The 14,766-nt window shown below is 52.8% G+C and overlaps 1 protein-coding gene across 1 annotated transcript in view; it reads left to right on the top strand.

Moving 5' to 3' along the window:
- The window catches only part of LOC110511092 (E3 ubiquitin-protein ligase RNF216), a 55,044-nt gene extending 40,566 nt beyond the window's left edge, over positions 1-14,478 (top strand). Inside the window, exons 14-17 of the mRNA XM_036972275.1 lie at positions 7,901-7,998; positions 10,142-10,364; positions 12,795-12,864; positions 14,090-14,478. Of these exons, the coding sequence (XP_036828170.1) occupies positions 7,901-7,998; positions 10,142-10,364; positions 12,795-12,864; positions 14,090-14,379 (681 nt within the window). The 3' untranslated portion in view covers positions 14,380-14,478. The remainder of the gene's footprint in view (positions 1-7,900; positions 7,999-10,141; positions 10,365-12,794; positions 12,865-14,089) is intronic.
- Positions 14,479-14,766: the final 288 nt, after the last annotated feature.

Here is a 14,766-nt window from a genome sequence, read left to right as displayed (position 1 = left end):
CTGCTCTGCTATCATGGAGACAGGTTCTATAGCTAACAGGCTAATGCTAACCCACTGCTCTGCTATCATGGAGACAGGTTCTATAGCTAACAGGCTAATGCTAACCCACTGCTCTACTAAGGCCATCATGAACCATCAGAACACAGACACTGGACAGAGGAACACCCTGCTTTTCTTCTGGGGGTCCTGTAATATTAAGGAAGTTCTATACAATAAAAAATATGACATGACATTACATAACACTTTTGAACAGCGAGGAACTTGAACCTCTCGACCTGCTTCACCACAGCCACAGCCCACCACAATGAGGGAGGGCGTGTTCAGACCTCCATTTCCTGTAGTCCACGATTTAGCTCATTAGTCTTGCTGACGTTGAGGGAGAGGTTGTTGTCCTGGCACCACACTTGCCAGGTCTTTGACCTCCTCCCCTATTGGCTGTCTTCATCGTTGACGGTGATCAGGCCTACCATTCGTTGTGTGGTCGGCAAACTTAATGATGGTGCTTGGTCACGTAGTCGTGGGTGAACAGGGGAGTACAGGAGGGAGTACAGCAGGGAGTACAGCAGGGAGTACAGGAGGGGACAAAGCCTGGTGTTGAACGCTGAGCTGTCGTCCCACGTCGGTGTTCCTTTAGTCCAGGTGGGAAAGGGCACTATGGTGTTGAACGCTGAGCTGTAGTCCCACGTAGGTGTTCCTTTAGTCCAGGTGGGAAAGGGCAGTGTGGTGTTGAACGCTGAGCTGTAGTCCCACGTAGGTGTTCCTTTAGTCCAGGTGGGAAAGGGCACTATGGTGTTGAACGCTGAGCTGTAGTCCCACGTAGGTGTTCCTTTAGTCCAGGTGGGAAAGGGCACTATGGTGTTGAACGCTGAGCTGTAGTCCCACGTAGGTGTTCCTTTAGTCCAGGTGGGAAAGGGCACTATGGTGTTGAACGCTGAGCTGTAGTCCCACGTAGGTGTTCCTTTAGTCCAGGTGGGAAAGGGCACTATGGTGTTGAACGCTGAGCTGTAGTCCCACGTAGGTGTTCCTTTAGTCCAGGTGGGAAAGGGCACTATGGTGTTGAACGCTGAGCTGTCGTCCCACGTAGGTGTTCCTTTAGTCCAGGTGGGAAAGGGCACTATGGTGTTGAACGCTGAGCTGTCGTCCCACGTAGGTGTTCCTTTAGTCCAGGTGGGAAAGGGCAGTGTGGTGTTGAACGCTGAGCTGTAGTCCCACGTAGGTGTTCCTTTAGTCCAGGTGGGAAAGGGCACTATGGTGTTGAACGCTGAGCTGTAGTCCCACGTAGGTGTTCCTTTAGTCCAGGTGGGAAAGGGCAGTGTGGTGTTGAACGCTGAGCTGTAGTCCCACGTAGGTGTTCCTTTAGTCCAGGTGGGAAAGGGCACTATGGTGTTGAACGCTGAGCTGTCATCCCACGTAGGTGTTCCTTTAGTCCAGGTGGGAAAGGGCACTATGGTGTTGAACGCTGAGCTGTAGTCCCACGTAGGTGTTCCTTTAGTCCAGGTGGGAAAGGGCACTGTGGTGTTGAACGCTGAGCTGTAGTCCCACGTAGGTGTTCCTTTAGTCCAGGTGGGAAAGGGCAGTGTGGTGTTGAACGCTGAGCTGTAGTCCCACGTAGGTGTTCCTTTAGTCCAGGTGGGAAAGGGCACTATGGTGTTGAACGCTGAGCTGTCGTCCCACGTAGGTGTTCCTTTAGTCCAGGTGGGAAAGGGCACTATGGTGTTGAACGCTGAGCTGTAGTCCCACGTAGGTGTTCCTTTAGTCCAGGTGGGAAAGGGCAGTGTGGTGTTGAACGCTGAGCTGTAGTCCCACGTAGGTGTTCCTTTAGTCCAGGTGGGAAAGGGCACTATGGTGTTGAACGCTGAGCTGTCGTCCCACGTAGGTGTTCCTTTAGTCCAGGTGGGAAAGGGCACTATGGTGTTGAACGCTGAGCTGTAGTCCCACGTAGGTGTTCCTTTAGTCCAGGTGGGAAAGGGCAGTGTGGTGTTGAACGCTGAGCTGTAGTCCCACGTAGGTGTTCCTTTAGTCCAGGTGGGAAAGGGCAGTGTGGTGTTGAACGCTGAGCTGTAGTCCCACGTAGGTGTTCCTTTAGTCCAGGTGGGAAAGGGCACTATGGTGTTGAACGCTGAGCTGTAGTCCCACGTCGGTGTTCCTTTAGTCCAGGTGGGAAAGGGCAGTGTGGTGTTGAACGCTGAGCTGTAGTCCCACGTAGGTGTTCCTTTAGTCCAGGTGGGAAAGGGCACTATGGTGTTGAACGCTGAGCTGTCGTCCCACGTAGGTGTTCCTTTAGTCCAGGTGGGAAAGGGCACTATGGTGTTGAACGCTGAGCTGTAGTCCCACGTAGGTGTTCCTTTAGTCCAGGTGGGAAAGGGCAGTGTGGTGTTGAACGCTGAGCTGTAGTCCCACGTAGGTGTTCCTTTAGTCCAGGTGGGAAAGGGCACTATGGTGTTGAACGCTGAGCTGTAGTCCCACGTAGGTGTTCCTTTAGTCCAGGTGGGAAAGGGCACTATGGTGTTGAACGCTGAGCTGTCGTCCCACGTAGGTGTTCCTTTAGTCCAGGTGGGAAAGGGCAGTGTGGTGTTGAACGCTGAGCTGTAGTCCCACGTAGGTGTTCCTTTAGTCCAGGTGGGAAAGGGCAGTGTGGTGTTGAACGCTGAGCTGTAGTCCCACGTAGGTGTTCCTTTAGTCCAGGTGGGAAAGGGCACTATGGTGTTGAACGCTGAGCTGTAGTCCCACGTCGGTGTTCCTTTAGTCCAGGTGGGAAAGGGCACTATGGTGTTGAACGCTGAGCTGTAGTCCCACGTAGGTGTTCCTTTAGTCCAGGTGGGAAAGGGCAGTGTGGTGTTGAACGCTGAGCTGTAGTCCCACGTAGGTGTTCCTTTAGTCCAGGTGGGAAAGGGCACTATGGTGTTGAACGCTGAGCTGTCGTCCCACGTAGGTGTTCCTTTAGTCCAGGTGGGAAAGGGCACTATGGTGTTGAACGCTGAGCTGTAGTCCCACGTCGGTGTTCCTTTAGTCCAGGTGGGAAAGGGCAGTGTGGTGTTGAACGCTGAGCTGTAGTCCCACGTAGGTGTTCCTTTAGTCCAGGTGGGAAAGGGCACTATGGTGTTGAACGCTGAGCTGTAGTCCCACGTAGGTGTTCCTTTAGTCCAGGTGGGAAAGGGCAGTGTGGTGTTGAACGCTGAGCTGTCGTCCCACGTAGGTGTTCCTTTAGTCCAGGTGGGAAAGGGCAGTGTGGTGTTGAACGCTGAGCTGTAGTCCCACGTAGGTGTTCCTTTAGTCCAGGTGGGAAAGGGCAGTGTGGTGTTGAACGCTGAGCTGTCGTCCCACGTAGGTGTTCCTTTAGTCCAGGTGGGAAAGGGCACTATGGTGTTGAACGCTGAGCTGTAGTCCCACGTAGGTGTTCCTTTAGTCCAGGTGGGAAAGGGCACTATGGTGTTGAACGCTGAGCTGTAGTCCCACGTCGGTGTTCCTTTAGTCCAGGTGGGAAAGGGCACTATGGTGTTGAACGCTGAGCTGTCGTCCCACGTAGGTGTTCCTTTAGTCCAGGTGGGAAAGGGCACTATGGTGTTGAACGCTGAGCTGTAGTCCCACGTCGGTGTTCCTTTAGTCCAGGTGGGAAAGGGCACTATGGTGTTGAACGCTGAGCTGTCGTCCCACGTAGGTGTTCCTTTAGTCCAGGTGGGAAAGGGCACTATGGTGTTGAACGCTGAGCTGTCGTCCCACGTAGGTGTTCCTTTAGTCCAGGTGGGAAAGGGCACTATGGTGTTGAACGCTGAGCTGTAGTCCCACGTAGGTGTTCCTTTAGTCCAGGTGGGAAAGGGCAGTGTGGTGTTGAACGCTGAGCTGTCGTCCCACGTAGGTGTTCCTTTAGTCCAGGTGGGAAAGGGCACTATGGTGTTGAACGCTGAGCTGTAGTCCCACGTAGGTGTTCCTTTAGTCCAGGTGGGAAAGGGCACTATGGTGTTGAACGCTGAGCTGTAGTCCCACGTAGGTGTTCCTTTAGTCCAGGTGGGAAAGGGCACTATGGTGTTGAACGCTGAGCTGTAGTCCCACGTAGGTGTTCCTTTAGTCCAGGTGGGAAAGGGCACTATGGTGTTGAACGCTGAGCTGTAGTCCCACGTAGGTGTTCCTTTAGTCCAGGTGGGAAAGGGCACTATGGTGTTGAACGCTGAGCTGTAGTCCCACGTAGGTGTTCCTTTAGTCCAGGTGGGAAAGGGCAGTGTGGTGTTGAACGCTGAGCTGTAGTCCCACGTAGGTGTTCCTTTAGTCCAGGTGGGAAAGGGCAGTGTGGTGTTGAACGCTGAGCTGTAGTCCCACGTAGGTGTTCCTTTAGTCCAGGTGGGAAAGGGCACTATGGTGTTGAACGCTGAGCTGTAGTCCCACGTAGGTGTTCCTTTAGTCCAGGTGGGAAAGGGCACTATGGTGTTGAACGCTGAGCTGTAGTCCCACGTAGGTGTTCCTTTAGTCCAGGTGGGAAAGGGCACTATGGTGTTGAACGCTGAGCTGTAGTCCCACGTAGGTGTTCCTTTAGTCCAGGTGGGAAAGGGCACTATGGTGTTGAACGCTGAGCTGTAGTCCCACGTAGGTGTTCCTTTAGTCCAGGTGGGAAAGGGCACTATGGTGTTGAACGCTGAGCTGTAGTCCCACGTAGGTGTTCCTTTAGTCCAGGTGGGAAAGGGCACTATGGTGTTGAACGCTGAGCTGTAGTCCCACGTAGGTGTTCCTTTAGTCCAGGTGGGAAAGGGCACTATGGTGTTGAACGCTGAGCTGTAGTCCCACGTAGGTGTTCCTTTAGTCCAGGTGGGAAAGGGCACTATGGTGTTGAACGCTGAGCTGTCGTCCCACGTAGGTGTTCCTTTAGTCCAGGTGGGAAAGGGCACTATGGTGTTGAACGCTGAGCTGTCATCCCACGTAGGTGTTCCTTTAGTCCAGGTGGGAAAGGGCAGTGTGGTGTTGAACGCTGAGCTGTCATCCCACGTAGGTGTTCCTTTAGTCCAGGTGGGAAAGGGCACTATGGTGTTGAACGCTGAGCTGTCATCCCACGTAGGTGTTCCTTTAGTCCAGGTGGGAAAGGGCAGTGTGGTGTTGAACGCTGAGCTGTCATCCCACGTAGGTGTTCCTTTAGTCCAGGTGGGAAAGGGCACTATGGTGTTGAACGCTGAGCTGTCATCCCACGTAGGTGTTCCTTTAGTCCAGGTGGGAAAGGGCACTATGGTGTTGAACGCTGAGCTGTCGTCCCACGTAGGTGTTCCTTTAGTCCAGGTGGGAAAGGGCACTATGGTGTTGAACGCTGAGCTGTCGTCAATGAACAGCATTCTCACGTAGGTGTTCCTTTAGTCCAGGTGGGAAAGGGCATTGTGGTGTTGAACGCTGAGCTGTCGTCTCACGTCGGTGTTCCTTTAGCGGGATTTCTTTTAAGCGTCTGGATTAGTGTCCAGACTGCAGCTTTGGGTCTCCCGGTTGGTGCAGTGGTCATCGCAGTGAGACTCTGGGTTCCAGGCTCTGTCGCAGCCGGGCGCGACCGGGACGTCCATGAGGCGACGCACAATTGGCCTAGCGTCGCCCGGGTTAGGGAGGGTTTGGTCGGTAGGGGTGTCCTTGTCTCATCGTGCACCAGCGACTCCTGTGGCGGGCCGGGCGCAGTGCGTGCTAACCAAGGTAGCCAGGTGCACAGTGTTTCCTCCGACACATTGGTGCGGCTGGCTTCCGGGTTGGATGGCGTTGTGTTAAGAAGCAGTGCGGCTTCGTTGGGTTGTGTTTCGGAGGACGCAAGCCTTTCGACCTTCGTCTCTCCCGAGCCCGTACGAGAGTTGTAGCGATGAGACAAGATAGTAGCTACTAAAACAATTGGATACCACGAAATTGGGGACCACGATACTGAGCCGTTTAGCTCAGTGCGGACGTTGCCTGTAAATCATGGTTTCTGGTTGGGATATGTACGTACGGTCACTGTGGGGACGACGACATCAATGCACTTCTTCTTAATGAAACTGAGTGTGTCCCCCAGATGTCCTTCAGCATGTTGAGCCGGTGGAGATGCTGTTACTAGGCAACCACGCAGTCAGGGACGGATCACACTTCTGCTGCTGCAGTCTCTCTCTCTCTCTCTCTCCCTTCTTCCCTCTCTCTCTCTCTCTGTCTCTCTCTCTCTCTCTCTGTCTCTCTCCCTTCTTCCCTCTCTCTCTCTCTCTGTCTCTCTCTCTCTCTCTCTGTCTCTCTCCCTTCTTCCCTCTCTCTCTCTCTGTCTCTCGCTCTGTCTCTCGCTCTCTCCCTCTCTCTCTCTCCCTCCCTCTCTGTCTCTCTCTCTCTCTCCCTCTCTCTCTCTCCCTCGCGCGCTCTCTCTCTCTGGCGCTCTCTCTGTCTCTCTCTCTCTCTCTCTCTCTCTCTCTCTCTCTCTCTCTCTCCCTCTCTCTCTCTCTCTCCCTCTGTCTCTCACTTTCTCTCCCTCGCTCACACACACACAGTCACTCAGTCACTCCCAGAGCCACAGCTAGTCAGTGTTTGAGGCAGCCTCTGCAGTGGTAGCGGCAGTAGCTAAATGCTGCTGTCTGTTGCAGTGGCTCGGGAACACTTGGTTTAGGACAACTCCCTTTTTAAAACATTCTACTGGTTCTACTTTGCAACCCAGCCGAGATTTTCCTCTTCTCCCTTCACCTCGCCCCTCCTTTCCTCTCCCCTCCCCTTTCCTTTCCTCTCCTCTCACCTCGCCCCTCCTTTCCTCTCCCCTCTCATCCATTTCTCTCACCCCTCCTTTCCTCTCCCCTCCCCTCTCCTCCTTTCCTCTCCCCTCGTTTCCATTATTTCTACAGTCTCCTCCTCCTCTCCTCTCCCCTCGTTTCCATTATTTCTACAGTCTCCTCCTCCTCTCCTCTCCCCTCGTTTCCATTATTTCTACAGTCTCCTCCTCCTCCTTTCCTCTCCCGTCCCCTATCCTCCTCTCCTCTCCCCTCCCCTCTCCTCCTCTCCTCTCCCCTCCCCACTCCTCCTCCTTTCCTCACCCCTCCCATCTCCTCCTCCTTTCCTCTCCACTCCCCTCTCCTCACCTCTCCCCTCTCCTCCTCCTTTCCTCTCACCTCCCCTCTCCTCCTCCTTTCCCCTCTCCTCACCTCTCCCGTCCCCTATCCTCCTCACCTCTCCCGTCCCCTATCCTCCTCACCTCTCCTCCTCCTTTCCTCTCCCCTCCCCTCTCCTCCTCCTTCCTCTCCTCCTCCTTTCCTCTCCCCTCCCCTCTCCTCCTCCTTTCCTCTCCCCTTTCCTCTCCTCCTCCTTTCCTCTCCCCTCCCCTCTCCTCCTCCTTTCCTCTCCCCTCATTTCCATTATTTCTACAGTCTCAAGTCTCACTATTGCGTCCTGGATGTTGGATGTTGTAACCTGTGTTTTGATTGAGACGAGGGGAGGAGAACATGTGACCATCTCTGACATATTCATTTAGGGGGGGTCATTTAGGGGGGGTAACCTATACCTTGGATGCTACATTACTGTTTTTACTGAATCTCCCCTCCCTCTCTCCCCCCGCTACTAATTTAGGGGAGTCATTTAGGGGGGTAACCTATACCTTGGATGCTACATTACTGTTTTTACTGAATCTCCCCTCCCTCTCTCCCCCCGCTACTAATTTAGGGGAGTCATTTAGGGGGGTAACCTATACCTTGGATGCTACATTACTGTTTTTACTGAATCTCCCCTCCCTCTCTCCCCCCGCTACTAATTTAGGGGGGTAATTTAGGGGGGTAACCTATACCTTGGATGCTACATTACTGTTTTTACTGAATCTCCCCTCCCTCTCTCCCCCCGCTACTAATTTAGGGGGGGTCATTTAGGGGGGTAACCTAAACCTTGGATGCTACATTACTGTTTTTACCAAATCTCTCCCCCCTTTCCTCCCCTCTCCCCCTCTCTCCAGGAGAGCTGCAGGAAGTGCCGTGTCCAGTGGAAGGAGCATGCTGGGAAGTCATGTGACCAGGTCATGGAACGAGATGAGATACGCATGAGGGTGGCCTTGTAAGTGCCTGACCAGAGAGAGAGGGGTCCTTGCTATCTCTCCCTCATATGTTAATATGGTCCATGCAGGTGGCCTTGTAAGTGCCTGACCAAAGAGAGAGAGGGGTCCTTGCTATCTCTCCCTCATATGTTAATATGGTCCATGCAGGTGGCCTTGTAAGTGCCTGACCAGAGAGAGAGGGGTCCTTGCTATCTCTCCCTCATATGTTAATATGGTCCATGCAGGTGGCCTTGTAAGTGCCTGACCAGAGAGAGAGGGGTCCTTGCTATCTCTCCCTCATATGTTAATATGGTCCATGCAGGTGGCCTTGTAAGTGCCTGACCAGAGAGAGAGGGGTCCTTGCTATCTCTCCCTCATATGTTAATATGGTCCATGCAGGTGGCCTTGTAAGTGCCTGACCAGAGAGAGAGGGGTCCTTGCTATCTCTCCCTCATATGTTAATATGGTCCACGCAGGTGGCCTTGTAAGTGCCTGACCAAAGAGAGAGGGGTCCTTGCTATCTCTCCCTCATATGTTAATATGGTCCATGCAGGTGGCCTTGTAAGTGCCTGACCAAAGAGAGAGGGGTCCTTGCTATCTCTCCCTCATATGTTAATATGGTCCATGCAGGTGGCCTTGTAAGTGCCTGACCAAAGAGAGAGGGGTCCTTGCTATCTCTCCCTCATATGTTAATATGGTCCATGCAGGTGGCCTTGTAAGTGCCTGACCAGAGAGAGAGGGGTCCTTGCTATCTCTCCCTCATACACTATATATACAAAAGTATGTGGACACCCTTCAAATTAGTGGATTCGGGCAATTTTCCCCGATAAGCCATTTTTATGCCGAAGCGATGGAAGAATCCTAGGATCCGTTCTGAGTGGATCCTGTCATAATGCCAGTAGCTACGGCTCATATTAAGCAAGAGACCTACTGTAGTCCCACCCCCCCAGGTCACCTGATATGACTGAAGCTGATCTTATTGGCCAAGCAATCAAATGAAAGTCGTGTTGTGTTGGTAACAATCTAATGGTTCATTTTTAGCTCAGACCACCGGGAAGCTGTCTAGTGAAAACCAAGTGTACAATGACCTTGTTGACTCTCTGGGCTGTGATTGGTCACAGGGCCGACCTAGTGACATACCAGCTGTGTCGTCTGTGCAATCACCTTGTTGTCTCTCTGGGCTGTGATTGGTCACAGGGCCGACCTAGTGACATATCAGCTGTGTCGTCTGTGCAATCACCTTGTTGTCTCTCTGGGCTGTGATTGGTCACAGGGCCGACCTAGTTGCGTTGGTCATGAGTGTTTTCTAAATGAACAAACTCGGTTGGTTCTGTTTCGTTCATAGTGAATACCCCCCAGGTGTTAGTGCAGGCATGGAGCTAAACCCTGCTCTGTGTCCTGTTCCTCTCACAACAGAGAGGGTACTGGGTAAACAGCTCTGTTTCCCGGATGACTGGGCAGGAAGTTTAGCAGGCGGGTGCTTCCTGTCTCTCCACACTAACACACACAGTGTTAATACACGCTAACACACACACACATACACTCTAAAACACACAGTGTTAATACATGCTAACACACACACACACAGACACACACACACACACACACACACTCTAACACACACAGTGTTAATACACTCACTACAAACACACTTGCCAGAACCATCAGATCTGACTATTCAGGGTCCCAACTAGGGTCCCATCTAGGTTACCAACTAGGGTCCCAACTATGGTCCCATCTAGGTTACTAACTAGGGTCCTAACTCCTCTCTATCCCCTACAGTGAGGAGCGGATGACAGCAGCTCGGGTCAGGAAGTGTGGAACAGGTCTGGTGTTGGGCGCTTACTAGGGTCCTAACTAGGGTCCTAACTAGGGTCCTAACTCCTCTCTGTCCCCTACAGTGAGGAGCGGATGACAGCAGCTCGGGTCAGGAAGTGTGGAACAGGTCTGGTGTTGGGCGCTTACTAGGGTCCTAACTAGGGTCCTAACTAGGGTCCTAACTCCTCTCTGTCCCCTACAGTGAGGAGCGGATGACAGCAGCTCGGGTCAGGAAGTGTGGAACAGGTCTGGTGTTGGGCGCTTACTAGGGTCCTAACTAGGGTCCTAACTAGGGTCTTAACTAGGGTCCTAACTAGGGTCCTAACTCCTCTCTGTCCCCTACAGTGAGGAGCGAATGACAGCAGCTCGGGTCAGGAAGTGCGTGAAGTGTGGAACAGGTCTGGTGAAGTCTGAGGGATGTAACAGGATGTGGTGTCGTTGTGGAAGCTACATGTGTTACCTGTGCCGAGAGCCAATCAGTGGATACAACCACTTCTGTCAGCACGCCCGTTCCCCTGGCGCTCCCTGTAGGCACTGCCGCAAGTGCTCTCTCTGGACAGACCCCACGGTGAGCACACACACACACACACACACACACAGACCCCACGGTGAGCACACACACACACACACACACACACACACACACACACACACACACACACACACACACACACGAACACAGACCCCACGGTGAGCACACACACACACACACACACACACACACACACACACACACACACGAACACAGACCCCACGGTGAACACACACACACACACACACACACACACACGAACACAGACCCCACGGTGAGCACACACACACACACACACACACACACACACACACACACACACACAGACCCCACGGTGAGCACACACACACACACACACACACACACACACAGACCCCATGGTGAGCACACACACACACACACACACACACACACACACACACACACAGACCCCACGGTGAGCACACACGCACACACACACACACACACACGAACACAGACCCCACGGTGAGCACACACACACACACACACACACACACACACACACACACACACACACACGAACACAGACCCCACGGTGAGCACACACACACACACACACACACACACACACACGAACACAGACCCCACGGTGAGCACACACACACACACACACACACGAACACAGACCCCACGGTGAGCACACACACACACACACACACACACGAACACAGACCCCACGGTGAGCACACACACACACACACACACACGAACACAGACCCCACGGTGAGCACACACACACACACACACACACGAACACAGACCCCACGGTGAGCACACACACACACACACACACACGAACACAGACCCCACGGTGAGCACACACACACACACACACACACACACACACACAGACCCCACGGTGAGCACACACACACACACACACACACACACACACACACACACGAACACAGACCCCACGGTGAGCACACACACACACACACACACACGAACACAGACCCCACGGTGAGCACACACACACACACACACACACGAACACAGACCCCACGGTGAGCACACACACACACACACACACACACACACACACACAGACCCCACGGTGAGCACACACACACACACACACACACAGACCCCACGGTGAGCACACACACACACACACACACACACACACACACACAGACCCCACGGTGAGCACACACACACACACACACACACACACACACACACACGAACACAGACCCCACGGTGAGCACACACACACACACACACACACACACACACACACACAGACCCCACGGTGAGCACACACACACGCGCACACACACACACACACACACACGAACACAGACCCCACGGTGAGCACACACACACACACACACACACACACACACACACACACACGAACACAGACCCCACGGTGAGCACACACACACACACACACACACGAACACAGACCCCACGGTGAGCACACACACACACACACACACACGAACACAGACCCCACGGTGAGCACACACACACACACACACACACGAACACAGACCCCACGGTGAGCACACACACACACACACACACACGAACACAGACCCCACGGTGAGCACACACACACACACACACACACGAACACAGACCCCACGGTGAGCACACACACACACACACACACACGAACACAGACCCCACGGTGAGCACACACACACACACACACACACACACGAACACAGACCCCACGGTGAGCACACACACACACACACACACACACACACACAGACCCCACGGTGAGCACACACACACACACACACACACACACACACACACACACGAACACAGACCCCACGGTGAGCACACACACACACACACACACACGAACACAGACCCCACGGTGAGCACACACACACACACACACACACACACACACACACACACACACACATACACACACACACACACGAACACAGACCCCACGGTGAGCACACACACACACACACGAACACAGACCCCACGGTGAGCACACACACACACACACACACACGAACACAGACCCCACGGTGAGCACACACACACACACACACACACACACACACACTCCACAGTAACACACACACGTTAAAGCCTTATTCTACAATAGATTAAAACCATAATGACATCACAACACCCCATAATGACATCACAATACCCCATAATGACATCACAATACCCCATAATGACATCACAACACCCCATAATGACATCACAATACCCCATAATGACATCACAATACCCCATAATGACATCACAATACCCCATAATGACATCACAATACCCCATAATGACATCACACTACCCCATAATGTTGAAGCAAAAAAACGTTTTTTTATACATTACATTCATACAAGCGTCTTAGTATGGGTGGTTCCCGGGAATCGAACCCACTACCCTGCCGTTGCTAGCACCATGCTCTACCAGCTGAGCTTACAGGGGACCAGCTAATGTGTGTGTGTCTCTCTACAGCAAGATGACGAGCGCATCATTCAGGAGATTCAGAAAGAGGGCGAGAAAGAGCTCAACAAGAAGAACGCAGGTCAGTGCGTTTCTTTATAAATCCCCATGCTGTAATACTGTCCTTCTGGAACTATGGGTGATCTACTAACAGCTATCACCCTGTCTAACTGCTTTCACCCTGACCAACTGCTTTCACCCTGACCAACTGCTTTCACCCTGACCAACTGCTTTCACCCTGACCAACTGCTATCACCCTGACTAACAGCTATCACCCTGACTAACAGCTATCACCCTGACTAACTGCTATCACCCTGACTAACTGCTATCACCCTGACTAACTGCTATCACCCTGACTAACTGCTATTACCCTGACTTTCCCCCTGACTAGCAGCTATCACCCTGACTAGCAGCTATCGCCCTGACTAGCAGCTATCGCCCTGACTAACTGCTATCGCCCTGACTAACTGCTATCGCCCTGACTAACAGCTATCACCCTGACTAACTGCTATCACCCTGACTATCACCCTGACTATCAGCTATCACCCTGACTAGCAGCTATCACCCTGACTAACTGCTATCACCCTGACTAACTGCTATCACCCTGACTAGCAGCTATCACCTTGACTAACTGCTATCACCCTGACTAACTGCTATCACCCTGGCTAACTGCTATCACCCTGGCTAGCAGCTATCACCCTGACTAACTGCTATCACCCTGACTAACTGCTATCACCCTGACTAACTGCTATCACCCTGACTAACTGCTATCACCCTGACTAACTGCTATCACCCTGACTTGCAGCTATCACCCTGACTAGCAGCTATCACCCTGACTAGCAGCTATCACCCTGACTAACTGCTATCACCCTGACTAACTGCTATCACCCTGACTAACTGCTATCACCCTGACTAACTGCTATCACCCTGGCTAACTGCTATCACCCTGACTAACTGCTATCACCCTGACTAACTGCTATCACCCTGACTAACTGCTATCACCCTGACTAGCAGCTATCACCCTGACTAGCAGCTATCACCCTGACTAGCAGCTATCACCCTGACTAACTGCTATCACCCTGACTAGCAGCTATCACCCTGACTAACTGCTATCACCCTGACTAACTGCTATCACCCTGACTAACTGCTATCACCCTGACTAACTGCTATCACCCTGGCTAACTGCTATCACCCTGACTAGCAGCTATCACCCTGACTAACTGCTATCACCCTGACTAACTGCTATCACCCTGACTAGCAGCTATCACCCTGACTAACTGACATTTCTCTCTCTTTCTCCCTCTCAGAGACTTCAGGGAAGAGAGTGGGCCCGCCCCCGGAACCTGTGGTGGTTGCTAAGCGACCTCGAGCAGCCCCCCCTCCGCAGGCGGTGCGAGCGCCCTTATTGGTCCCTCCTCGTGTCATTCTGCCTCATCGCCAGCCCTTGCCCCCCGCCCCCTACGTGCCCCCGCTCCTCCACCTGCCCCCCCTCAACTACCACCCTCCCCTCAACCAGGTCAACAACAACCTGAACAATATAGACGTCAACATGCCCATGCACTATGGACCCCCCCCTCGCTACTACAGACACCTATAACCCTCCTCCTCTACTACAGACACCTATAACCCTCCTCCTCCTCTACTACAGACACCTATAACCCTCCTCCTCCTCTACTACAGACATCTATAACCCTCCTCCTCTACTACAGACATCTATAACCCTCCTCCTCTACTACAGACACCTATAACCCTCCTCCTCCTCTACTACAGACACCTATAACCCTCCTCCTCCTCTACTACAGACACCTATAACCCTCCTCCTCTACTACAGACACCTATAACCCCCCTCCTCCTCCTCTACTACAGACACCTATAACCCTCCTCTACTACAGACACCTATAACCCTCCTCCCCCTCCTCTACTACAGACACCTATAACCCTCCTCCTTCTCTACTACAGACACCTATAACCATCCTCCCCCTCC

The sequence above is a fragment of the Oncorhynchus mykiss genome, unplaced genomic scaffold (assembly GCF_013265735.2).
Source record: "Oncorhynchus mykiss isolate Arlee unplaced genomic scaffold, USDA_OmykA_1.1 un_scaffold_130, whole genome shotgun sequence".
Classification (NCBI taxonomy): Eukaryota; Metazoa; Chordata; class Actinopteri; order Salmoniformes; family Salmonidae; genus Oncorhynchus; species Oncorhynchus mykiss.
The sequence above is the reverse complement of the archived record's forward strand: the minus strand, read 5'-3'. Positions and strand labels throughout refer to the sequence as shown.